Source organism: Cynocephalus volans, chromosome 6 (genome assembly GCF_027409185.1).
Source record: "Cynocephalus volans isolate mCynVol1 chromosome 6, mCynVol1.pri, whole genome shotgun sequence".
NCBI lineage: Eukaryota > Metazoa > Chordata > Mammalia > Dermoptera > Cynocephalidae > Cynocephalus > Cynocephalus volans.
This window is the reverse complement of record NC_084465.1, coordinates 47,159,309-47,186,124: the sequence shown is the minus strand read 5'-3', so window position 1 is coordinate 47,186,124 and position 26,816 is coordinate 47,159,309. Positions and strand designations below refer to the sequence as shown.

General features: G+C 39.4%; 1 protein-coding gene across 1 annotated transcript; it reads right to left on the bottom strand.

Annotated features, from left to right (window-relative positions):
• Positions 1-14,110: 14,110 nt before the first annotated feature.
• Positions 14,111-14,482, bottom strand: LOC134380645 (biogenesis of lysosome-related organelles complex 1 subunit 5-like). Its single transcript, XM_063100700.1, has one exon. It carries the CDS (start codon positions 14,463-14,465, stop codon positions 14,202-14,204), a length of 264 nt encoding a protein of 87 aa, XP_062956770.1. The 5' UTR covers positions 14,466-14,482; the 3' UTR covers positions 14,111-14,201.
• Positions 14,483-26,816: the final 12,334 nt, after the last annotated feature.

Below are 26,816 nucleotides of genomic sequence, written 5' to 3'. Positions count from 1 at the left end.
TCATGATGGAAATGTGGGTCTTGAGTTAAACCTTAAGGAACAGATAAATTTGGAAGAGGTGATGAGAAAGCAGTGAGGAATGAAAAAATCATGTTCAGAGGACAGTAACAGAAGGCTTTGTTAGCCAAAAGACTAAACCATTAGAGAAATATTGGGATGCACCATAGCAAGGAGTTTCTGACCCAGTAGGCTCACAGAATAAAAAGAACCCCTGGCCATTTCTATAAGGCTTTGAGGTTTTCTAAACACTTTCACTTTTCTTGCTGGAGCATTACCCTGTGAAGTAGGCAGAGAAGGTAGGCATTATTATCACCGACTTACAGAAGAGGAAATTGAAATGACAGAATATAAATGACTTTCACAAGTCTCAGCTAACAAGTGACATAGCCAGGACAAAAAGCCAGGTCTTGTGAATGAATAAATAACTCTCCATTACACAATCTTCTCAGCTATGTTCTGACATGTGGATGTGGTGGTCCTGTCAGCCCTTATGCCCAAGAGAGACAAGGCAAGAAAATAGAGCTCCAGGTGAGGTATCCTCAGTGCCCTTGCCCTTGAGAGTGAGAACCCCTCACCCCACGTCCGTATTCTTAACATTGTGCATACAAAATGTGAACCTGGGTAGCCTGGGGCTCAATCCCCTTCAAGTGACCAGGTTTATTCTCCCCTTTATTTCTCAACAAAGTGAAACAAAAGCTAGAAGAGGCGATTCTTTACTCTTCGGAGAACCAAAGACCTTCATTGTGAAGATGAGCTAGACTACATTACTATTTATTTATTCCAGTAATTTAGAAATATCCATTTTCATTTTATAAATTCTTTTGTTTCTTAGTCAAAAATGAACTATTTAGTAGGTATTTATGCATTTGTTCATTTATTTGTGTACTTATTAACTTATCCAGAGGGAGGAGGCAAAGGATGTAGGACACCGTTATAAACAACTTGTTTCTGAAATCAAATAGTTGTTTCCTAATCCACATGTGTCCAAGTTTCATTACATGGTTTCTCTGAATGACAAATTTACTATGGATAAGAGAATTTAGTTCAATGATTTAAAAAATTGTTTCTCACTTTATTACATTTTCCTGACATTTAAAAGAATGAAATAGATTTTATCTTGGTGGGGTTAGTAATCTATGGGCTAGGTATCCCTGCATGGTATAATATTACTTGCGGCATAGGGCATTCTGTTACTCTCCAATGACAATTTATTTTCTCTGTCCCTCTCCCTTTGTCAATCTCTTTTCCTCTTGCTTCAGTTCCCTTTTCTCTTCTCCCACTTTCCTTTATCCTGGTCTTCTTTCTGGGGTCTCTGGCATATAAATCTCTCACATCGGACCAGATGTTCTTTCTAAATCTCTTCTAACAGATGATTCTATCTCCTGGAGAACCCCTTTTCTAAAAGCTTGCTTTATTTGCCAACCTTCCTAACAAATGATCTACCTATAAAGTCAGATTTGGGTGGAGAATTAAAGGAATTATCTGAATAATTAAGACAAAAACCACTGCTATCTTTCAAAAAAATTATTTAAGTCTTAACAAGGCATAGAATTCACATTGCTAGTGCTCCAGACACACATTTTTAGCCTATTAGTGAAATCATTTAAAATATTCATGCTCACGAAATAAACTCGAGGATATAACAGTAACTTCTAAATAGACTTTGATCAGAAAAAATACCATTTTTAAGAAATAGAAAACCAGTTTTAGTAAAGTGATTATAAATTTGGTTCCTACCTGATACTCAGCAAGAAACTTCAGCAACAGTGGAAAAATTTTAGGATAAAGCAGCCCTGTTCTAAGAGACAAGGCCCATCAACTTGGGTCTATATGCTCTGCATACATCCATATGTATAGGGATGTCTATATATAAGTTATATAAGGCAATGGGCCCTTTCTGTCAGCTTTAATAATTAACTTCCATTAACTTTTACAACAATAGAAAGACTCCAGTGTGATCTTGACCTTTTAGACTTCGATCAGCAGAAGCGATGATGACAACAGTTTCCTCAAGTTCCTTGTGAGATTAAACCACCCATTGTACTTACAAGTGTGTGGATTTCATTGGTTTGCAGAGATTTGCACAACAGATGTGCTTGTGAAAGTAAAAAAAAAAAAAAAAAAAAAAAATCTTCCCAAGGGTTATCTCCCTGACATTTTACCTACCAGTTCAGATAGGTGTTCAGAGGTGTGTTTCTTGGCTGGATAACTCCATGGAACTTTCATGAGCTGCAAAAGAGTGGTGTACAGGTTAACTCCTACTGTGATAAAGGTGCCTGCTTAGAAATGGTCTTGCTACTCCGGGCAGCAGGTCTCTATGTGCACTTTAATGTCTGCTCCCACCACTGCTCTTGCTGAGAGCAATAAACCCAGTGTTGCTAAAACCAGTGAATACATTCAGTCCCCATCTTTCTTAACCTCTTAGCATTTGACCCTGTTGACTACTCCTCCTTAAAAACTCCTCTTTTTAAACTGTTAAAAAAAAATTTTTTTTAACCACACTTTATTTTTTAACCTCACACTTCTTTGCTAACTCCTCCTCTATCCAGCTCTTTCATTGGCAATCCCCAAGGTTCATGTCCTGAACCCCCTTCTCTCCTCTGTCACAACCCTCTTACCCTAAATAAGAGTCCCATGGCTCCCAGTGACCTTCGGATTTCTAACTTCAGCCCTCTAGACCCACACATTTAACTGTGTACTCAAAATCTCTGCTTGGATGCCTTGTAGGTATCTCAAACCTGATACATCCAAATCCAAACTCTTGGGCTTGCTGGTTAGCTCAGTTGGTTAGAGTGCAGTGTTATAACACCAAGGTCAACGGTTCAGATCCCCATACTGGCCAGCCACCAAAACCAAGACAAATCCGAACTCTTGATCTTTGCTCGTAAATCTGTGCCATCTCTAGTCCTCCCCACTTCATTAAGAACACTCCCCTCTGCTCCTGTCAGAAACTGGGGAACCATCCCTGCCACTTCCTCTTGCAGACACTCTCCCCACCCTCAGCCAATCCATCATCAAGTTCCGTGAGTATGCTTCCAAAATATATCACAGACCGTGGCTTTTCTTCATCTCCTCTCTCACCTTCCACTCCTGAGCCACACCACCTGTCACAAGAGCTTCCAGCTTCCTCTCCTCGCCCTCCCAGTCTCTTTATTACCCAAGAGTTGGAATGATCTTTTTACGCTAGTCCTCTTCATGGGGCCAGTGATTATACTCAGGTTAAGAGGACTCCAAAGCCTTGCATGATGCCCCTGCCCAGCTCTCCAGCCTCATCTGGGCCTGCTCTCACCATTGCTCTCCTCCCACTCAAGTGGCCTCTTTCTGTCCCCGAGTTTGCCAGCCCCTTTTAAACATTGATTCCTCTGCTTAAATGCATTTCTCCTTCCCTCTCTGTTTGGTTGTCACTTTGCTTTGATGTCATTTCCTCAGAGAGACTCCATTTTGACTTCTCAATCTCCATTAGCCCCTCTTGTGGTATTCTGTCATAGAATCCTATACTTTAAAAGATAGCATCATAATTTAAAAATACACAATTACAGGCTTCCAGTCAAGATGGTGGGAAATGCCGTCCCCAGAGTCACTCTCTCCCACAAATCAACCAATTTACGGCTATAAAAATGTAACATCAGCCAAGCTGGGGCAGCTGGAGCTCAGGGGAAGAGGAGGAGAGACCTACGGAGTTCATGAAGGTGGGAGAAGCCACAACAAGAGAAAGAAAAAGCTGCTCTGAGCATTTCGGGCTGTGGCTGCTTTAAGGCTTGAGCTGCTGAGCACAGGGAGCAGGAGCCAGCAGAAGCTGCAGCTGTGCCCTTCAGATGGAGTTAGTTGGAGGCGACAGGGGAGAAGAGGGCCTTGGTGGCTCCCAGGACAGCAAGACCACTAATAGGGTTCCCGTGGACCCCATGCAGGAGTGAGGAGCCAGAACAGCTGAAAAAGGGGAGCCATTCAGAGGCCAGTGAGTCATCACAAAGGACTGGCACAGGGCCCATCCCATGGGAAGTGTTTGGAGCACGGGCAGTGGGGGAGTCGGGCCCACTGGGAGAACACTGGGAAACAGCAAGGACAGCTAATCCACCCCCCAATCAGCACAAGACCACTCAGAGGAGACTGGTCGGGAACGCAGAATTGCACAGGGTGCACTTTGATGAAAAAACTAAGGCCTAGATCAGAGTTTCTATACAACCCTGGTGCACCAGGTCCCTGGAGAGTCGGAAGTACCTATAAGATCAACCATTAAACCCTGAGCTGCACAAAAAGTCTTCCTTAGGGAAACAGCAGCAAAGCAGCAATTTTGTGAGCCTCAACCACACAGCTCAAGTACTGGTTCCCACAGGAAGTTCCCCCATGTTAGAAGTAAGTAAAGGACAAAAAATAAGTTCTAGCCCAGGCATATCACCAGTGCCTTGGGGCCCGCTAGGAGACAGGAGGCATGGAGCAGTGGACTGGACTCCCCTCCCACAACCAGGCATACCGCCAGAACCTCGGGGCCTGCCCAGGGGCCTGGGGCATGCAGCCAGAGACCAGACCCCTTGCCCACAACCAGGCACACTGTGCCAGTGCCTCAGGACCCACCTGGGGAACCAAGGCTTGGAAAAGTAGACCAGACCCCCCTTGTACAACCAGGCACACTGCATAAGCACCTTTGGGCCCACTTGGGGACCTGAGTCATGGAGAAGTGGACCAGACACCCCTCCCACAACCAGGCACACTGCGCCAGCACCTCAGGGCCTTCCCAGGGACCCAAGGTATGGAGAAGGGGGCCAGACCCCTTGCCCACAACCAGGCACACTGCCAGCATCTCAGGGCCCTCCATCTCAGTGTGCCTGGTATGGAGCTGGGGACTGGACCCCCCTCCCACAACCAGGCACACTGCCAGCACAGAGGAACATGCCAAAAACATCACCTGCATGTGGGTAGCCCACCATAGCCACCACAATAACCTTGGCTGCCGCAAAAGTGGCTAGACACCACAACCACCACGCAGATCGTGTGCATTGACACAAGGAGAGTCTCCAGCAGAGATAAAGAAAAGAAGAGGACATCTCTCTCCACAAAGCCCATTTCAGTGTGACAGAAGAAGCATCTGCTCTATGATAGTATTGGGGGACCTGAACACACCTCTCAGCATCAGACAGATCATCTAGGCAACAAATCAACAGAGTAACCATTACTCTTTCAGAAGGAGAGAAGCAGTCTAAGGTAATTAGGGGGGGAGGGGGGAGGGAGAGAGGGATGGGGAGAGACTGGACAAGGGGAGGGGCATAAAGAATAATTATGATTTGTAGCAATATATATGCTAATAATATTGATTTGATCAACATATCTCAATGTTGAACCCCCAAAATATGTATAATCAATTTTGATTCAATAAAAATTAAAAAAAAATTATACACCGTGTAATGTTTTGCTTCTTCATTAGAATGAAAGCTCCATGCAGGCAGGGTCCTTGACTGTCTTATTCATTACTGTAACCCCAGTACCTAGAATAAATCTATCACAAAACAACCACTCAATAAACATTGATTGAGTGACTTAAATGAATGAGTTATATTAGATATAATTCCAAAAGAATTTGGACAGGTCACTATCATTTGTTCAAAATTAATCTAACTGTGTTTTTTAATCTGGCTCACACATGTATTAATTCTGTAATTGAATTAGCTGTGGTATCATTTATCTCATGCTTTTATTAATAATAGCTAACTTTAATTACTATGGACAGGGAACTGTGCAACATATTTTACTGGGTTCATTCTTTAATCCTCACAAGAACCATATACAGCATAGTGTATTTATTTCTATTTTACAGATGAGTATATTGAGATTTGCTCTGAGTAGTGGAGCCAGTTAGAACCCAAGAAGCCTAACTTTAATTGTTATGTCTTTAGCTACCATATAATACTACTTTTGATTATTTTAACAAGTGTACAGTACATTTATTCAGAGCCACTGTGCATTGGTCAAATGATGCATGTAGGTTTGGTTGCTGAAAGAACTGGAAAATATTTCACATAATGGTAGAGTCTCAGAACAATTGATCAGACTTAAAATGATTTATTTTAGGACAAATAAGAGTTTTGCAAGGTTGACGGATACAAGTTAAACAAAGACAAATTAATAGTATTCCTATGTACTAACAATGACCAAATAGGAAATGTAATAGAAAGAAAGATACCATTGGTAATAGTAACAAAAGCTACAAAGATTAGTAGGAATAAATCTTATCTAAAGATACATAAGAACTTTATGGAGAAAATTGCAAAACATCATTAAAGGACAGAAAGAGAATCTGAGAAAATATAAAGCTATATATCATCATGAATGTAAAGGCTCAATATCTTAAAAATGTTTTGTTCAAATTAATCTATTGCTTAAAGGCTATTGCAATAAAAATCTAAAGGCTTTTTAATGCTTTTTTTAAAATAAAGAAATTATGCTTTGTTCATAAAATGGAATTTGTCCTAACACTTGTATGGAAGCATAAAAGGCAAAGAAAAGTCAAGACAATTTTGAAGAAAAAATGGGGAGACTTTCTCTGCTGATGTAAAGCTATAGTAATTATGACAGTGCTGTTTGTGCAATGGGAGATAAATATACCAATGGAACAGAAGGCCCAGAAACATGTATTGAAACTTGACATATGATAGAGGTTACAAGGCAGTAGAGAAAGGGTGATAAATTGTGCCAAGACAACATGGCCATCCATGTAGAACAAGCAAAATTTAGATCTGTATTTTGTCATACACAGAAAAAAATTTTAAAGTTGACTAAAAACCTAAAGATAAAAAGCAAAAATTTTAAATTTTTAGATGAAAAAAAAAAATACCATTATAACCTTGGAATAAAAGTATTTCTTAAACAAGTCACAAAAATGTATATTTCATAAAGGAAAATATTGATAAATCCAACTTCATTAAAATTAAAACATGAAAGACACTATCACAAAAGTGAAGACAATATTTTATCCAGACTGGATAAAATATTTCCCCCAATTAAGTCTTAAAACAAATTTTTATCCACGAGATACAAAGAAGGCCTACAAATCAATAAGACAAAAGGCAAAATTCACGGAAAACTTGAAGTGCATTAACATATGAAAAAATTTTCGATTTCACTAGTAATCAGGGAAAAGTAAATTAAAACCACAACGAGATATATTTTATACCCATCATCAGCGGTTTATAACTAGATTTGGTGGGGCTTGAAACTGATGTAGTTTGTGAATCTCATTTTAAGAAAAAGAACATAAATTTTAAATACAAAATTAGCTACAGGACCTTCAAAGGGGTCCATTCAAATGAAGGGTCCTGAAGCTTAAACTTCATTTTCTTCATGTTGAATCTGCTTTTGCTTATCAGGTAGTAAAAATTAAACACCTGAAAATGCTAAGGGTCACAGAGGATGTGGAGCAATGGGAACTCTTATGTTACTGCTGTGAGTTAAAATTGGGGCAATCATTTCTGTGAGCACTCTGGCACTGTCTCATCAAGTTGAAGATACACATCTTCTAAAACCTGGCAATTCCACTGTTAAGTATATATCCTTAAGGAATGTTGACATGTATTCAAGAATGTTCACTGGGCTGGCCATTTAGCTCACCTGAGAGAGTGTGGTGCTGGTAACACCAATGTCAGGTGTTCGGATCCCCATATGTGCCAGAAGCGAAAAAAAAAAAAAAATGTGTGTGTGTGTGTATATATATATATATATATATATCTCCTAAATGTCTATTAACAGGAGAGAGGATAAAGAAATTATGCTTTGTTCATAAAATGGAATTCCATACAATTATGAACTTCACATAACATGAACTCATCTCACAAACACAAATCGAGTGAAAAAACAACTTGTTAAAGGATAAATACGATATGATTCTGTTTACAGAAAGTAAACAGGAGTGGGATTGCTGGATCACATGGTAGTTCTATTTTTAAATTTTTGACAAAAAGTACCACAGGATCAGCTAAAGAGAAAAAGGGAGACTTTATTTTCCAGGAAAGAAACAATCTGCAGATTGGGAAAATACGACCTCTGGACAAACTGAAAGTATGTGCTCCACCAAGGGAGGGGAGTAGACTGGTATTTATGCTTCTGGGAGCAGGTTTACAGGCATATTCAGTGAGCACAGAGGAATGCTATGAATATTTATGGGAAGGCTACTCATGTGTGCAGTGAGGGAACATATATTTAATGATAAGACACCAAGGTGTGTTACTACATAGACTCTGTAGACTGGCTGTGGCTGGTTTTGATATGGCCTCTCTTATCCAGAGAAGATTGTCCATGGAATCTGTTTAATTGAAGTCATAGTGGGCCCCAAGAGAGAGAAAAAGGGGGTCAATGACTGGTGCCAGGTGGATTTGTTGAAGTTCAATGGAGAATTCCCAGCTGTAGTTGATTTGGCCTTATCTTCTTTTTAAATTAATTAATTCATTAATTATTATTTTACATTCTAAGATGTTGTGGAGCAGTTGAGGGGGAGGGGGAGAGGCAAAAGGGGAGGAGGATGGGTAGGATGAAGAGGGAGGAAGGGGCATGGTTGAGGCCCATGGCACCCCTCTCATTCTGGCAGTGAAGCCCAGCAGGCTTCTAGTGATGGCTCAGTCATGGCTAGGCTGGATGCAGATATTGGTGGGGCATGGCTGAGGCCCTCAGTCCCCCCACCCTGGCTTGGGGAGCTTCCAGTCCTTCTAGGTTTATAGGTATTCTTTGGTGGTGTTAGACCTTTATTGGTTAATATCAATCTGTGGGGTTTTTGTTTTTTCTTTCAGTTCTGTGTTGGATTGTTCACTATTCCCACCACTTAAACTCTGCACTGGAACTAATTTGTTGTCCTTTGGTTACTTCTATAATGGGGGAACTTCCTAAGGGAACCAGCACTTGAGCCTGTGGTTGAGCTAAATTGCTGCTTTGCTGCTGATTCCCTGGGGAAGGCTTTTTGTGCAGCTCAGGTTTTAATTGTTGACCTTGTAAGTACTTCCAGGTCTCGTGAGGTGTGGTGCACCTGGGTCGTGTGGAATCTCTGGTTTGGGCCTGAGTCTCTTCAGCAAACTGCACCCCCTGAAGTTCTATGTTCCTGACCAGTCTCCACTGAGTGGTCCTGTGCTGATTGGCGGGCAGATCAGTTGTCCATGCTGAGCCCATGTTCCCCTGGTGGGCCCATCTCCCCCATTGCCCATACTCCAAATGCTTCAAATGGGGTGAACTGTGGGTCGGTCCCTTGCAATGACTCACTGGCCTCTGAGTGGTTCCTCCTTTTCAGTTGTCTGTGGCCCTTTGCTCCTACGTGGGTCCACAGGAACCCTGTTAGTGGACAGCATGGGAACCACCAAGGCCGTCTTCTCCCCTGCTGCCTCAAAGCAACTTCATATGAAGGGCACAGGTGCAGCTCTTGTCAGCTACTGCTCTGTGTGCTCACCAGAGCCAGCTTTGAAGCAGCTGGGGCTCGAAACAGTCAGAGTGGTTCTTTCTCTCATCGTGGTTTCTCCCACCTTCATGAACTCTGCAGGTCTCTCCTCTTCTTCCCCGGAGCTCTAGCGGCCCCATCTTAGCCATCATGCTTTTTCATAGTTGTAAATTGGTTGATTGTGGGAGAAAGTGATGCTGGGGACCATCTCTTCTGCCATCTTGATCGGAAGTCTGGTGTTATTTTCTGAGAGTTGCCTTTTACTCAGTAACAAGGAAAGGAAAACTTCACAGCAGTCAGGAACATAACAACATATATTTGCAAGATGAGAGATAAGTGTCTGCCCCCTCTACCCTGCTGTAGTCCTTTGGTTCTGTTTAACAATATGAATGTCTCCTTTAGCTACAGAGAGTTCTGTTTTGTCTGTTCTTTGGGGTAAATTTTAACATAGGAGTCTCCATACTACTTCCTATAATGGCTGTAGCAATTTACATTCCATAACAGCTGTACCAATTTCCATAATTTTTGTCCCAATTTACAACAATACCACTTCTGTGTATATATCCAAAGAAACTAAAATCAGTGTCTTGAAGAGATATCTGCACTCCCATGTTCGTAGCAGCATTATTGACAATAGCCAAGCTATGGGAACTACCCAAGTATCTCTTGATGGAGAGATGGATAAAGAAAATATGGTATATACACACAATGGACTATTACTTATCTATAAACAAGAAGGAAGTCGTGCCATTTGCAACAACATGAATGAACCTAGAGGACATTATGCTAAGTGCAATAAGCCAGACACAGAAAAATACTGCATGATGTAACTTATATGTGGAATGTAAAAAAATAGAACCCATAAAGACAGTTGAATGATGGTTGTTAAGGGCTGGGAGCTGTGGGAAATGGGGAGTTGTTGGTCAAAGGGTGCAAATCTTCAGATAGAGTATGAATAAGTTCTAGGAGTCTAATGTACAGTATGGTGACTATTGTTAATCAACTGTATTGTATACCTGAAATGTGCTAAGAGAGTAGATCTTAAAAGTTCACACCAGACACACAAAAAGGCTAAATATGTGAGGTGATGAAAATGTTCATTAGCTTGATTGTGGTAATCATTTCACAGTGTATACGTATATTAAACCATATGTTGTACACTTTAAATACATACAATTTTTATGTATCAAAAAAAGAGAAAGAAAGAGAAGTTTCTATTTTTGGCTCAATAAATTTAAAAAAAGAAAAACATGAAGAAAAGCTTATGATTCATAAATACATAGCAAATGTATAAAAATAAACAATGAAAAGATAAATAAGTAATTAAGGATAGTGGTTACCTCTGTGGAGAGAGGAAGGAAATTTAGTGGGGAGGATTAGGAAGCGGGCATCAACTCTATCTGTAATATTTTATTTCTTTTTCTTAGTGCAGATTTTTTAAAAATTTGAGGCATGTGTTAATTTCCTAGGGCTGCCCCCGATAACAAAGTACCACAAACCGGGTGGCTTTAAGCAATAGAAATTTTTTCTCCCACAGTTTGGGAGGCCAAAAATCTGAAACTGAGGTGTCAGTAGGGCATTTCTTTGTGAGACACTGGGTGGAATCCTTTCTTGACTCTTCCTAGCTTCTGGTGGTGACTGTCAATCCTTGGCATTCCTTGTCTTGTGGCTGTGTCACTCCAGTCTCTACCTCTGCCATCACATGGCCTTTTCACTGTGTGTCTCTGCCTTCTCTTCTTCTTATAATCACATTAGTCATTTTGGATTAAGGGCTCATTCTACTCTAGTACAGCCTCATCTTAACTAATTATATCTGCAAGGACCCTATTTCCAAATAAAGTCTTTCTGAACTACTGGGAATTAAGACTCACGATCCCTTCCTCCATCTTCAAAGCCAGCAAAATTACATCTCTCTGCCCTTTCTTCTAGTGTCAATCTCTCTCTCTCTGACCACAGTCGAGAAAGGTTCTCTGCTGTTAAGTGCTCATATAATTAGATTGGGCTCATGCAGATAATCTCTAAAGCTCAAGGTCCTTAACCTTAGTCACATCTGCAAAGTCCTTTTTGCTGTATAAAGTAATGTTGACAGGTTCAGAGCATTAGAACATGAACATCTTTGGAAGCCATTATTCTGCCCACCACACCATGCAACACCCACCCCATCTACATAGAGAACATTTCCATTCTCCTAGAAAATTCCTTCATGCCTCTTCTCAATCAACTCCATCCAACCCCTAGAGGCAACCTCTCTTCTGATTTCTATCATCTTTGATTAGTTTGGCCTGTACTATAACTTCATATAAATGGGACATACAGTATGTTCTCTTTTGTGTCTGGCTTCTGTCTCACAGCATAATATTTCTGAGGTTCATCTATTCTGTTACATGTATCAGATGCCCATTCTTTTTTATTGTTGAATAGTGTTCCATTGTATACATATACCAAAATTTGCTTACACATTTTCTTGTTGATGAACATTTGATTGTTTCCAGTTTGGGGCCATTCTAAAATTTTTTAAAATTGTACATTTTTACAGGGTAGAAAGCATTGTTTCAATACATGCATATATTGTATAATCATCAAATTAGAATAGTTAGCACATCTGTCACCTAAACATTTATCATTTCTTTGTGGTTATAATATTCAAGATCCTTTTTTCTGGCTATCTTGTAATACACAATACAATATTATTAGCTATGGTCTCCCTAGAGCACCAGAACTTATTCTTCCTATCTAACTGTAACTTTGTAACTTCATATCATTTTACCAACATCTCCCGATTTCCCCCTCTTCCCTTCCCTTCCCAGCTTTTGGTAACCATTATTCTTCTCTCTCTCTCTTTTTCTTTTTAATTTTGTTGTTGTTGTTGTTAATTGGCTCATGATGATTGTATATATTTATGGAATACAGTGTGATATTTGGGTATGTTTATATAGTGTGCAATGATTGTATAAAGGTATTTACCATATCCATCACCTCAAACATTTCCATCACTCTGTGTTGGGAACATTCAAAATACTCTCAATTATCTACTTGTAGTTATATAGTAATTTGTTGTTGATTGCCATCTTCCAATGTTGCTATAGAATACTAGATCTTATTCTTCCTATCTCTCTACAATTTTGTATCCACTGATCACCCAGTCTCCTTAGTCCCCTTACCAGTCTCAAGTAACCACTATTCTACTCTCCATTTCTGTGAGACCAACTTTTTTAGCTTCCACATGGGTGAGGAAATGTGGTATTTCTCTTTCTGCATTTGGCTTATTTCTTTTTTTTTTTTTTTTTTTTTCATCTCCTCTATTAACTTTAATCACATTTTCAACATGCAGCCAAGAATGAAGCTTTGACAGTAAGCCATAAATTCACACAGGCAAGCATTGTCAATTTTCTGGAGTTGCAACACTGAGTTAACAAGAGAGTTGGATATTTTCTTTTTTGTGCTTTTCCTTACTGCAGAGCAATAAAAAATATCTGAAGAGATTTACCCATACTCTAAATTCATTTACCATAAATCTCTTGAAATTGTTACATTTATTTTTGCTTGGTTTACGGCAAATAAAAAATCAACTTAGTTCTTCAACTAGATTGTTAAATGCAGATTTTTAAAGATCACAGTGATGACAGAATTGGTACATGTTTCATCATAATACACCTGCTTATGAAGAACAGACGTTAACACTAAAAAGGATTTACATTAACATGGATCATTTGCCATGTGGGCACACACTTCTGGTTCATTCAGAGCCAGAATCTTTATATGGTTCCAGAGGGACTCCTTGGCGGATTTCGCTGATTACTCATTAAACAGTTGAAACACGCACAGACATTATTTATCTTATGAAGCTTACCCACAGCAAAAGAGACAAAAATGAGGTAAAAACTATGGGCAAGATTATGGTTCTTGGAAAGGCTAAAAGTAAAAATACATTTTTGGTAAGCTTTTCTTCTAAGCATTTTTTAAAAGCTGAAAATAATAAGTGCTGGAAGGCCACAAAACTAAACACACGTGTCTTGCCACCCAGTGAAGCCCACGGCACTATGCTGCACTGCAAAATTGCAGCCATTCCCAGTGCGCAGTTCAAAGACCAACACGGCCATCTTCGCCATAGTAGAGACAATGTTTTCACTCTCACCTTTCTTAAATATCTGCTCTGACAGCTGTTTTTTGTCTATATGACACATGGAATAACACTTTGCACATTCTTCCAGTAACTAGGGAGGCTATGACGGGCAGCTTTTATATCTGCCTTTTAAGCCACAATAATAAACTAATATTAACCCTGAATAAGAATGAATTAAATTATCTTTTCACTAAGAAGTTTATACTTAAAATTCTCTGAGCTAATCAGTGGAAAAGATGATCAATTCTGACTAAGAAGGAGTGTATTTATCCTATTTTTCATTCTTCTCCTCCCCATTCAAATAATCACATATAGGCACTTAAAGCTGGAAAGATTAGCACTCGTCTATTAAACATTTACCATGGACTGCAGCAGAAGTTTCTTTCTTCTGATATAAGAGTGCCATTGAATATATTGCTAAGCTCCTAACAGAAGCTAAATGGTTTGGTGGGAATATTTTTTAGGGGAGAAGTCGATGTTTTCTCATTAGTCATTATTGTGATTCAAGTTCTTAAAAGGTTGAAAATTTCGCTAGGTCCTTCTCCATCTCAGCATACTGTTCTTTAAGCCTCTCCATGGCTTTTCTGTGCTCTTCATCCACTTCAGCCCGTTTGTTGGGTTGTTCTTTCATGAAATCTTCCCACTGGAGTATATGCTGTTTCTCACTAGCAATTAAATGGTCATTATGAATCTTTTTTCGCTCCTGTTCCCTCTGCTGGAGTCTACAGACTGAGTCATTAGCTGCTTGCATTCAAATTCTTTTACAAAATAACGAGTTTCACCTTGAATAACTGGTCTGTGATCCAAAAGCCTTGAATGAATTTCTCCAAGATCCTTGATAACGAGGTGCGCTGAACCCGCTGGGGTCTTCCTGCCGCCGCCGCCGCTCGGGGCGGCCTCACAACCCACAGGAGCCTCTATCCCACCACCACTCATTCCGACCGACTCCACCCGCCCGCGGCCGCCCTGCCCATTTGGCTTATTTCACTTAAAACAATTTTCTCCAAGCTCATCCATGATATGAATGGCAGAATTTCACACTTTTTCACTGCTGAGTAGTATTCCATTGTTTATATATTCAATCATTTGTTAATGGACATTTAGGTTGGTTACAAATCCTGGGTATTATGAATAGAGCCATGATAAACATGAGAGTGCAGGTGTCCCTTTGACATGTTTATTTCTATTTCTTTGGATATATGCCCAGTAGTAAGATTGCTGGACCATAAGGTAGTTCTATCTGTAGTTGCTTGAGAAACCTCCATACTGTTTTCCAATTTGCATTCCTCTGATGATTGATGATGTTGAGCATTTTTTCATATACCTGTGGGCCATCCGTATGTCTTCTATTGAAAAATGTCTGGTCAGCTCCTTTGCTCATTTTCTAATTGGATTATTTGGGTTTTCTTTTTACTATGGAGTTGTTTGAGTTCCTTGTATATTCTGGATATTCATTCCTTGCCAAATGCATAGTTTGCAAATATTTTCTCCCACTCTGAATGCTGTCTTTTTGTTCTGTTGACTCTTTCCTTTGCTGTGCAGAGGCTTTTTAGTTTGATATAATCTCATTTGTCTATTTTTGTTTTTGTTGCCTATGCTTTTGAGTTCTTATTCATAAAATCTTTGCCCAATCCTATGTCCAGAAGCATTTCCCCTATATTTTCTTGTAGAACTTTTATAGTTTCAGGTCTTACATTTAAGTCTTTAATCCATTTTTAGTTCATTTTTGTACATGGTGAGGGATAGGAGTCTAATTTTATTCTTCTGCATATAGATCTCCAGTTTTCCAAGCACCATTTGTTGAAGAGACTGTCCTTTTCCCAGTGAATGTTCTTGGCTCCTTTGTTGAAAATCAAATGGCTGTACATACATAGATTGACTTCTGTATTCTGTTCCATTGGTCTAAGTGTCTGTGTTTGTGCCAGTATCATGCTGTTTTGATTATTATCGCTTTGTACTATAATTTGAAGCCAGGGAGTGTGATGCTTCCCACTTTATTCTTTTTGCTCAGGATTGCTTTGGCTATTTGGGGTCTTTTGTGGTTCCATGTAAATGTTAACATTGTTTTTTTCTATTTCTGTGAAGTGTGTCATTAGTAGTTTATCAGGATTGCATTGAATCTGTAGATCACTTTGGGAAGTATGATCATTTTGACAATATTGCTTCTTCCAATCCACAAACATGGGATGTCTTTCCATTTCTTTTGTGTCTTCTTTAATTTCTTTAATCAGGGTTTTATAGTTTTCCTTGTAGAGATCTTTCACAACCTCGGTTAAATTTATTCCTAGGTGTTTTAATTTTTTGTTGTTATTGTAAGTGGGATTGCTTTCTCAATTTCTTTTTCTGCTCGTTCATTGTTGGTATATAGAAATGCTACTGATTTTTGTAAGTAGCGTTTTACTGAATTTATTTATTTATTAGGTCTAGAGTTTTTTGGTAGAGTCTTTATGTTTCTTTCTCTATAAAATCATGTCATCTGCAAGCAGTGAAAATTTGACTTCCTCCTTTCCAGTTCAGATGCTCTTTATTTCTTTCTCTTGCCTAATTGCTCTGTTTAGGACTTCCAGTACTATATTGAATAAAAGTGGTGAGAGTGGGCATCCTTGTCTTATTCCAGTTCAGGATGATATTAGCTGTGGGTTTGTCATATATAGCCTTTATTGTATTAAGATACTTTCTTTCTATACCTAATTTGTTGAGAGTTTTTATCATGAAGGGAGGTTGAACTTCATCAAATGCTTTTTCTACATCTATTGAGATGATCATATGGTTTTTAAATTTCACTCCGTTCCCACCTGGCTTCCAATCAAGATGGCAAAATAGACAGTACCCAGCATCACTCTCTCCCATAAGTCAACCAATTTACAACTATTTAAAAGCAATGACTGCCAAGCTGGGGCCACTAGAACCCAGGGGAAGAGGAAGAGAAACCTATGGAGTTCATGAAGGCAGGAGAAGCCATGATGAGAGACAGAAAGGGTCACTCCTACCATTTTGAGCCCCGGCCAATTCAAGGCTGGAGCTGGTGAGTACGTGGAGCAAGAGCTGGCAAAAGCCACAGCTGTGCCCTTTGGATGAAGTTGCTTGGAGGGGGCAGGGGAGAAGAGGCCTTGGTGGTCCCCAGGCCAGCAAGACCACCAATAGGGTTCCCGTGGACCCACATAGGAGTGAGGAGCCACAGACAACTGATAAAAGGAACCACTCAGAGGCCAGTGAGTCATTGCAAGGGACCAGTGCATGGCCCATCTCATGAGAAGCATTTGGAGTGTGGGAAGTCGGGGAGATGGGACCACTGGGGAACATGGGGGCACAGCAAGGACAGCTGATCTGCCCTCCATTCAGCACAGGACCACTCAGTGGAGACTGGTCAGGAATATAGAACTGCTGGGGTACAGTTTGCTGAAAAGACTCAGGCCCAGACCAGAGTTTCCACACAACCCAGGTGCACCAGACCTCACGAGACCTGGAAGTACTTACAAGGTCAAAAATTAAAACCTGAGCTTCACAAAAAGTCTTTTCCAGGGAATCAGCAGCAAAGCAGCAATTTGCCTCAACTACAGGGCTCAAGTGCTGGTCCCCACAGGAAGATCCCACATTTTAGAACTAAGCAAAGGACAACAGATTTTTTCCAGTGCAGAGTTTAAGTGCTGGGGAGAGCAAATAATCCAACGCAGAACTCAAAGAAAAAACAACCCCCCCATCGATCAGAGACAAAGTTTGATATTAACCAATAAAGGTCTAACACCACCAAAGAACACCTATAAAACCCAGAGGGACCGGAAGCCCCCTGGGCTCCCACGCCAGGGCAGAGAGAAGACCGAGGGCCTCAGCCATGCCCCCCTGACATCCACAACCAACCCAGCCATGACCACTGAGCCACTGCAGGAAATGCCCCAGGCTTCCAAGCCAAGGCAGTGGGGGGCCGAGGGCTTCAGCCACACATTCCCAACATCCACAACCAGCCCAATGACGACCACTGAGCTGATGCAGGAAGTGCCCTGGGCCCCTGAGTTGGGGTAGTGGGGGGCCAAGGGCTTCAGCCACATGCCCCTTATATCTGCATCCAGTCCAGTAATGACTGAACTGCTGCTGGAATCCCCCTGGTCTCTCCTGCTGGAATGAGGTAGGGGAGACCAGTATGGGAGAAGGGGCATGGAGCTTCCATGCCCTTTCCAGGTACACCACCCTCCAGGAATGTCCTCAGGTTGAGCTATTTGGAAGCTCCCTGAATCCTGTGCCTTCAGGTTTTTATGGAAGTTTCCTTATGTAGGTGTGATTGAAGGAGAGCCTATCTGTTCAGATTCCTGCTGGCCTTTCTGTGCAGCATTTCTTCCTCCTGGGTATGGGGAAGGACCCATTCTCAAATGAAGGTCTTATGACCTACAATCAGACAAAGCAGTTCCGAGAATTTATTTATGGCCAGCTCCAAGACAGAAAGGCTGGGGAAGGTTAGAATAAGCCAGGAACCGTGGATGAAACCAAAATATATGTATTATAAAATCACAAGTAGTATGATATCACTCTACTTTACCACACTAAAAGGCGTGGCCTCCTGGCTGTACTTAATTCTATTAGAAGTAAGAATCTCTGGATAAAGTTTTCATGACTCAAACTCAATTTAAATGTAACAGAAGTGCCTACCTAGGTAACCCCAGTGCTATGTGGTTAGAATTAAGGGAATCTATTAAAGCTCTGCAAAAATGTGTGTGTATGTGTGTTTGTGTGAACTTTTCAGAGGAAACATTCCACAGTTTTCATCAGATTCTCAAATGTGAAGAAATATAAAAAGTTATAGAGCTGAGTTAATCAATTTAATATTGTGGCTAGATTGGTCAGTTATGAAAATTTGTGTACAACAAAAAATTACTGGACTCATTTAAATGACTAACTGGATTTTCTTTTCTCCTGAGTTGAGCTTTCAGTGTCTGATTGAATAGATCAAAACAAGTTTCCTGGCATAATGCAGGTACATCCCCAGACATCACTGACAAAATGGGCAGAAATTACACTACGAGGAAAACCTCTTGGTTGTGGAAGAAACAACTAAACTTCCTCCCCTAGACTTACTGTTGTGCTTTGACTGCAAATCATACTAATCTTTTCCCTTCCTTCCTTCCTTCCTTCCTTCCTTCCTTCCTTCCTTCCTTCCTTCCTTCCTTCCTTCCTTCCTTCCTTCCTTCCTTCCTTCCTTCCTTCCTTTCGACATGGAGGAGTCGAAGTCATCTGCAGATACATATGCGGATTGCAATGGTTGAGGGATGGAGTGGAATGTTATGCTGAAACATTTGCAGCAAGTGTACTCTGTACAGTCTTGATACAGTCACCTGCGGCTCATGATTCTCATTCCAAACATAAGTCACATTACCTTTATTGCTTCATATTTTGATTTGTTTTATTATGTGCAGCAGTTGCATAAGACTTCTTACAGCAATATTGGAATAAAAGATTAGATTTTATACGTTTAAATATAACAGGATAACCTTTCGTTCTCACCATTTTAGGCCTCCCTCCCATTGCTAGAGCCTTCATTTTAGAGGTGGAACTCCCGGTAAAGTAATGGGTGTGCAGAGTACTTTAGGATGGGATGGCTGAATTGGTCATTTTGAAACTGCCTTCTGCTTTATTGCCAATGTTCTGTAACATTTTGGAAATGGACCAACTTCATCTTTGGAGGAATTAAAAAAGCTGACTGGGCTTCTCACCAGACTCGTTACGGTGGAATTTTCTAGTAAACAGTAAGGTTTCTAACATAGGTATTGTCCACATGAGTCCCAACATATTGATAATAAGACTGAATTAATCCATTTTCATTTCTCTGCCAAATCAAATGGCTTCTTTTTGACCATTTTCCTAGTTCTTGATGCAACATGTGACACTTTTCACCCCCTTCCTGAAAGCCTCTTTTGCTTTCTGTAATCTTAAATTTCCCTTGATTTTTCTGTCTCTTATCAGTCGTCTTTTAGCTGGTTCCTCTTCCTCTTCCTGCCATCACCTGTGTTCCCCAGAGCTTGGTTTTGTTCCTTGCTCTTCTAACTGTAGAAAAGTTACTCTCTTAGAGAACTTTATTGTCTTATGGTCATGATTCAAAAATCAGCATCTGTACTACTCCCAGCTCACTCAACTGCAGGTCCCATACTTCTGGCCAGCTACACGAATGTTCCTTTTAAGTGACCCTACAGCTCCTCAAACTGAGAATGTCTAAAATTTCATGCTGCAACTTAAAAAAATAATATAGCAACATTATTCATGTGTCAGTGTGGCAAGTTGAAAAAGTTTGAAAATGTTTATTCTAAGGACAGGGGGGAGAATCATGTCCTCTTGCGTTCTCTGGATACAGGTGTTCATTAGTACGTACTACTTATTTGGCAATACTTATCAACATTTACAAAAAATTATTAAAATTTAAAAAATATTATTTGACTTAGCTTTTCCATTTCTAAGAATTTATCTTAGAGATACATGTTCATAAACATGTAAAAAAATTTCATACAAGAATTTGTATTGCAGCAATGTTTTGTAGTTGCAACCCATGTTAGTGGCAAAAACAACACCCTACAAAAACGATCTCACTAAATACAGCCAAAATACTTATCAGTACACAACTGGTTAAATATAGCACATCCATGCAAAGGAATACTATGCAGCCTTTAAAAAAAGAGGCATATCAGGAAAGCTCTATCTTTAAAAAAGACTATTAAAGGCAATGCAAATAAGAGTTGGTAGTGCATGATCATTATTTACGTAAAAGAAATTAAAAAAAAATACACAAGGAGCAGTTAATAGTCACTGTAGTTTGAGAGTGGGATTGGAAGAAGGAGAAAGAGGATTTTTGCTTTTCAGTGTATACCATATTGCATTGTTTCATTTTGAAAATATTTACAGTTTTAGTGTTAACATTTTTTCAAGGAAAACACTTTTCTGTCCTACAAATTCATCTCCTGGTTTTCCCAGTTTCATCCTCATCACTCTCCTATCACCCTGGCATGAGGGTTTTGAATCAACCTGGATTCCTTTTTCATGTTTAACTTTCTACAAGAAAGTGGCCAAATCCCCTTCCTCCTGTACAGCATCTCTCAGGTTCATTCTTCCCTCTCCATCACGGCTACGTCTGCCCTGGTCCTGATACTTCACCACTTATTTGCTGTGACAACCTGGGCAAGCCACTTAATCACCCTTTAATTTCCTCATATGTAAAGTGAGAATAATAACCCCTATGTGGTGAGGGTGTGTGTGATGTTTTACAATTAAATTAAGTAAGAAAATCAAGTTTCTGGCACATAGTATAAGCTTAATAAGTGCTATTTTCCACTTTCTAGATTTTTCTTTTTCTTCTGTTACTGCTGTATCCTCTAATTCATACTACATGCTGCTACTGTGTTAATTTTTTGAAAATACTGTTTTCATCATTGAATCTCTCAGTTAACTCTCTTGTACCATGACCCTACCCTGGAATCACAGACTGGACAAATAGTTGGCGTCCTTACAGCTGGCGAGCTGGCGAGGCTCTTGGGGAATTTCTTCTGGGAGGAGGAGGGGTTGCTGTTGCTGTCACCATGGATCTGCACTAGCAGCATTAGGGGCTACTCCTGGAGTAAAGTTTCCTGACAGTCAAACCCCTTCACTCCCATCCTTGACACCCTTCCATAAACCCTCCTTCCTCTAATTTGAGTAGAGGCCAACCAGTAAGCAGGGGAAGCCCCCAGCTGCTCTACTCAATACGAAGGATCTTGCGTCAATTGACTCCACCTTATCTATTTCATTTTCTTTTCTACTTCTCCCTAATTTGACTCAAGTCAATCCATTTCTCTGCAGTCCTTCCCGTGTTCATTTTCAAAATAGAAAAATTCTTTTGGTGCAAAAGTTATACATGCTCACTGTAAAAAATAATAATAATAATAAATTTTATGGAAATACACAGGATAAAAATGAAAGTCCCCTTCTGTCATCCCAACTTTACTTGTTAACAAAAAAAAGCTAATCAAGGGCTAGTTAAAATAGAATTTTTGGTTGTGTCAGTAGATTTAGAAGAGAAGAGAAACTATTTTTCACCTTTTTAACTGTTTAAATAGAACTGATTTTTTTTTAAAGGTTTTGGTGGATGTGAGTCAAAAATTCCATTCTCTGGACGTGCTCGTAAGACAGATAGATACTGCTATTCCTATTGTTGAACAAGGAACTGGAAGCAAAGAGCAGCTAAAATGAGCAAAGCTTTGTACAGGAGGTTCCCAGAGTCAACTAAAGCTTGGGTAAAAGAAGGTACTACCTGTTACAGCCAGGTACTTAAGACCTCAGACTCTCTCCTCTCTGCTTGTGCGCGGCCCTTGGATCTTCTCAATTCGAGTGGGTGAGGCTGAACTGGACTCTGACCATTCTGGGCTTTTCTTTGTTCTGTACATAGATTGTTTCCAAGGAACCGCTCTGCTTCCTGAGCCCCAGATACAGTCATTCCTTGGAGTGATCAGCTGTTTCCTCAGAGCCTCACTGCTTATCTTGCCAACATTCTCCATAGGCCCTCCTAAATAAATACTGTTCTTATACTTGGTGATGGGACTGAATTGGTAATTGATTTATGTATACCTTAAAAAGTGTGTTATTCCTTGTTTGTATAGTGGTGTGAAAAAAATAAAAAGTGTGTTATTATATGGTATCTAGGCATATAATTTAGAATTGATTAAATGTGATACTGTGTTCACCTCTTTTTTGAAAAAAGTAGGGCATCAGAAATTTGGTTACAAACATAACCCTGCTATTGCAGCATTGTTTCTAAGAGAATATCAGATTTGACTCACAGTCTTTTGACTTATTATACCTTTTTGAGAAATGTGACTCATTATAGGTTTAAGGACTGCTTGTCCTGGTGTTGTATTTATAACCATTGTGTGCTTGAGTTCATTAATGAAGGGATTGAATTGGCAAGTATTGCCAATTTTAATGTGTTCTTTCTCATGAAATCAAAATTTTAGAAACAGAGGGAGAAACACAAAAATCATGGATGGTTAGATATGAAAAAGAAGGAAAAATAACTTTCTTTATTGGAAAGGAAGGAGTTTTCTTGACAAAATTATTAATACTAATTAATAATTGACTTTTTAAATTCTAACATTTACTTGTACATATTTGTGGGGTATAATGTGTTGTTTCAATACCTCTATATACTGAACAATGATTCACTTAGGGTAGATAGCAATAATTGACTTTTATTTACTTGCAGTCAGTGCTGCATGACTCTGTTTTAAAATATGAGAAACAGGATTCCCATTGGCTTTTCTTTTTGTTCTGTAACATTAAAAAATATTTTACTGTGACACCTTTCTGATCCAAGCTAACCCAGCAAGAAAAGTTAGCCAAATCAGAGCACAGCGTATTACGAATTCTACATCTCTTTTTAGACACGTATTATTAGCTCAAAAATTCATTGTCTTACACATTTCATTTGAATTAGATGTCACCTCCAAATTTCACCATCTATTTCTCTGTATATTTGTAGAGTACTGAAAAATCTCCAAAAGAGGCTCAGTCCCATTGGCTTGCTTTTTCACTTTCTAAAACAACATTGTCATAAATAATGACTTGGCTATATAGTCCCTCTTCTGGAGCATGTTAAAGATGTTAAGTGAGACCAGGCTCAGCAGTGAAGTCTAAGACTCCTTATTAACCCTTTCCTGGTGGCAAATGTTCCTTTTTGTCCCCATCCTTTCTTTTCTTATGATTTGAAAACACTCATTTTCTCATATTTAAGTTTCTAAGCGTTTTTTCTCTGTGTCGGCAGCTTTGGGAATAAAACATTGGTTTAAAATTCAAAATAAAGTATACAAAAAATTATCCTTATCTATGTTCTTTTTTTTAAGTAAAATTTAAGGAATTAGTGATAGATGATTTCCCTGAGCAAATGTTCATGCACCTTGGAAAGGCAGGGACTGGCTTCTTTGCATTTTTCCTGCTAATGAAACTTCAGATGTGTGGTGAACTGTTTTAGATCATATGCATAAAGGCAACCACTTTAGGGATATAGCACAATGAGGTTGAAAGAGCCAGGGTCCCTGAACCGTGAAGACCCCATACCAGCCCCAAGAAGATATTCTTAGTTTTGTGTTGAATGATAATACCTCCTATTAGAACCTTACACCTTGTCCAGGTAAAAAACTTAGACATTAAGCCATAGTGCTCAAGACTTCTGAAAAAAATTTTATGGTTGAATTTTCAGCTAATAAGGAGCCCAAATCAGTGTTAAAACTAGTGATCATTTCCTCCCCAAATGTTCTGAGTGGTTCCAACTTCAAACAATCTATTCCATTGTCTTAAGAACTTGTAAGACCCTGTATTCCCACTTTTTGGTTGGGAAAAACCTGTACAGTTACTGAAGCAGATAACTTTGGCTGTAAGTAACTAAAACCCCAAATCAAATAGGTTTTAACATAAAAAGTAATGGCTGGTGAAATCAAAAAGTTTAGAGTAGGCTTCAGGAAAGGTTTGGTCTGGCTTCATTTCTTTGAGAGTTTCTTGGCTCTGCCATCCTCTGTAATCTCCACCAGCTTACATTTTCCTCATGAGAACTGAGGTAAAGACTATTCATTGATTCCAGTAGAATGTATGCAGTTTCTGGGTCTTTCCCTAATGGGAGGGAGAGTGCCCAGCTTCTACCATTTTCCTCCTTCCCAGTGGACAAAATTTGGTCATGGTAATGAGTCACCTTGAATCATACAGATGAAGGCAATACCTCTGAAGGCAAAATCATTAGAATCTTACAGATAAAGGTGGAGCAAAAGGAGAGGATCCTGTGCCCCTGACATGGTAGAATGGTCATGACAACCTTGAATGGCTTATGACTTAACTGTAATATGGGAAAGAAATACTCATTTTGTTTAAACCGCTATTATTTTGGGTCTCTGTAGAGTAGCCAGCCAGGACCCCCGGGGTCCCTGAGACTCTTTTAGTGGATTCCTGAGGTCAAGACTATTTTTTATAATACTACTATGATAGGTTGAATAATGCCCCCTCCCCGCAAAAGGTCCATATCCTAATCCTGGAACTGGTGTATATGTTACTTTATATGGCAAAAGAGACTTTACAAATGTGATTAAGTTAAGGATCTTGAGACAAGGAGATATCCTTGGATTATCTGGGTGGGCCCAATATAGTCATAGAGTCCTTATAAGAGAGAAATGGGACAGCAGAGTCAGAGAAGAAGCTGTGATGACACAGTATTGCTGGCTTGAAAAAATGGAGGAGGAGGCCACAAGCCAAGGAATGTGGGCAGACTCTAGAAGCTGACAATGGCCAGAAAATAGATTCTACCCTAGAGCCTCCAGAAGGAATCATTCCTGCTGACACTTTGGTTTTAGCTCAGCGAGACTGATTTTGGCCTTCTGACCTCCAGAAGTGTAAGATAATTATTTTATATTGTTTTAAGCCACTAAGTTTGTGTTAATAGACATTAACAATAGGAAACTAATACAAATATTTAGATGTTATTTGTCTTTTTCACGTTCATTCTCTCTCAAGCATACAGGGGAGTTTTCCAAAGGCTACATGATACATTACAACAACAGGTTGAATGTACTGAATATGAGAATCTAACTATCTTTATTAAACTTTGTATTAAAGGTATTTGCAAAAATATAAAACAATGCTACTTTCCACATTATTTTTTTTTGAAAATTTAGTTATCTTTTAATTTAAAACTATGTTGTTTATGTTAACCTGTAAGAGGTTTATTATTATTATTTTGAGTAAAGTAATAGTTTTTAAATTCTCAGTTTTAATTTCTAATACAGTAAATATTGATAACTATAATGCATACAAATAAAAGCTCTTTGTGGTCCTCAATAATTTTTAAGGGTGTAAAATCATCCTCAGATAACTTGAGAACTGCTAATACAGCCTAAATAATATAGTTGCGAAATTGCCTGCAGTAATTTTAGATCACAAATTCACTCACCACACTATATAAAGAAAAGAGAGAATTTCCCCCTAAAACATCAAATAGAAGTGTCAGCTTTCACTCTCATTGAATCAGCTTAGGATCTGTGACAACTCTTTGCATCAATAACTGTTGCAAGGGTCTGGATTACTCTGACAGATCAGTAATTAGGGCCCACACCTGGAGATGGGGCTAGCTCAATCCCACTTAAAATGTGTGGCTTGCTACCCAGTCGGAGAAGGAACATATGGATTCCAGGGAGTCAGCCAACAGTGTCCATTATGATTACCATAGAAAATAATAATAGTTACAGCAAATATATAGTACTTATTATCAGGTTCTGTTCTACGCACCCACTTAATTCTTTCAATTACCCAGTGAGAAAAATATTATTATTATTTATTATAGCATGTAATATGCCTCTGCCGCCACTTCAACTCAGAAATATGATTGAGGAATGTTAAAATGTTTAACTTTCCTATGATTTGACCCAAATTTTACCATTAGGGTATGCTAGCAGTAGAATGCAATGGTGAGAGCACAGGCTCTGGGATCAGACAAATTTACTCACATTGAGTTCAAGTTCTGACTGAAGATTTTCACTGAGAAAATGAAGTAGTGTTTTCTTTTTTTTTATAACCCACATGATATCCTTTATAATCCCCAGTGGTATTTGTTAGTGGTGGGAAATAATACTCGTTAACTCAGATGGTTAGAGCACAGTGTTACAACACCAAGGTTAAGGGTTCAGATTCCCATACTGAGCAGCTGCCAAAAAAAAAAAAAAAAAAATATATATATATATATAAAAAATATATATTTAAGAGATTAAATATGAGATTAAATAATTAAATGTATTTAATTAAATATATGTAAATATATATTTGTCAATAATTTAAGTTATCGCTTTGTACCTGAATATTCTGTTTCTTTAGAGACACTACCCAGTCTGACAGATTTCTGACCCCTCTCCTCCAGAGGGTGCTAAGTGTTTTTGGGGACTGGGTGGGGAGAGGAGTGATATGAATGCCTGTGGTGGAGACTGGTGAAGTCCTAAGAACCACATACAGGATTGGTGACTGCTAAGGGTGACTGGATCAGTCCCTGAGTATTTTGCTGGTGTCTGCAGCTGAGGAGGGGAAGTGGTCCTCTTATTTTGGCTCCGTGAGGCTGCTCTTTTCTTCCCTAACACCTCAACCTGCCTTGGTCTTCACTAGGGCTGAGAATACCTTGGACATGGATGCTTTTAGCAAATTCCCCAGCCAGACTCTATACTCATGTCTGTATCACATCTGCCAACCCCAAGCATCCCATGTGGGAACTGATACCCCTTAGGGGAACTAAAGTGAGTTCCTACCTAACCATGC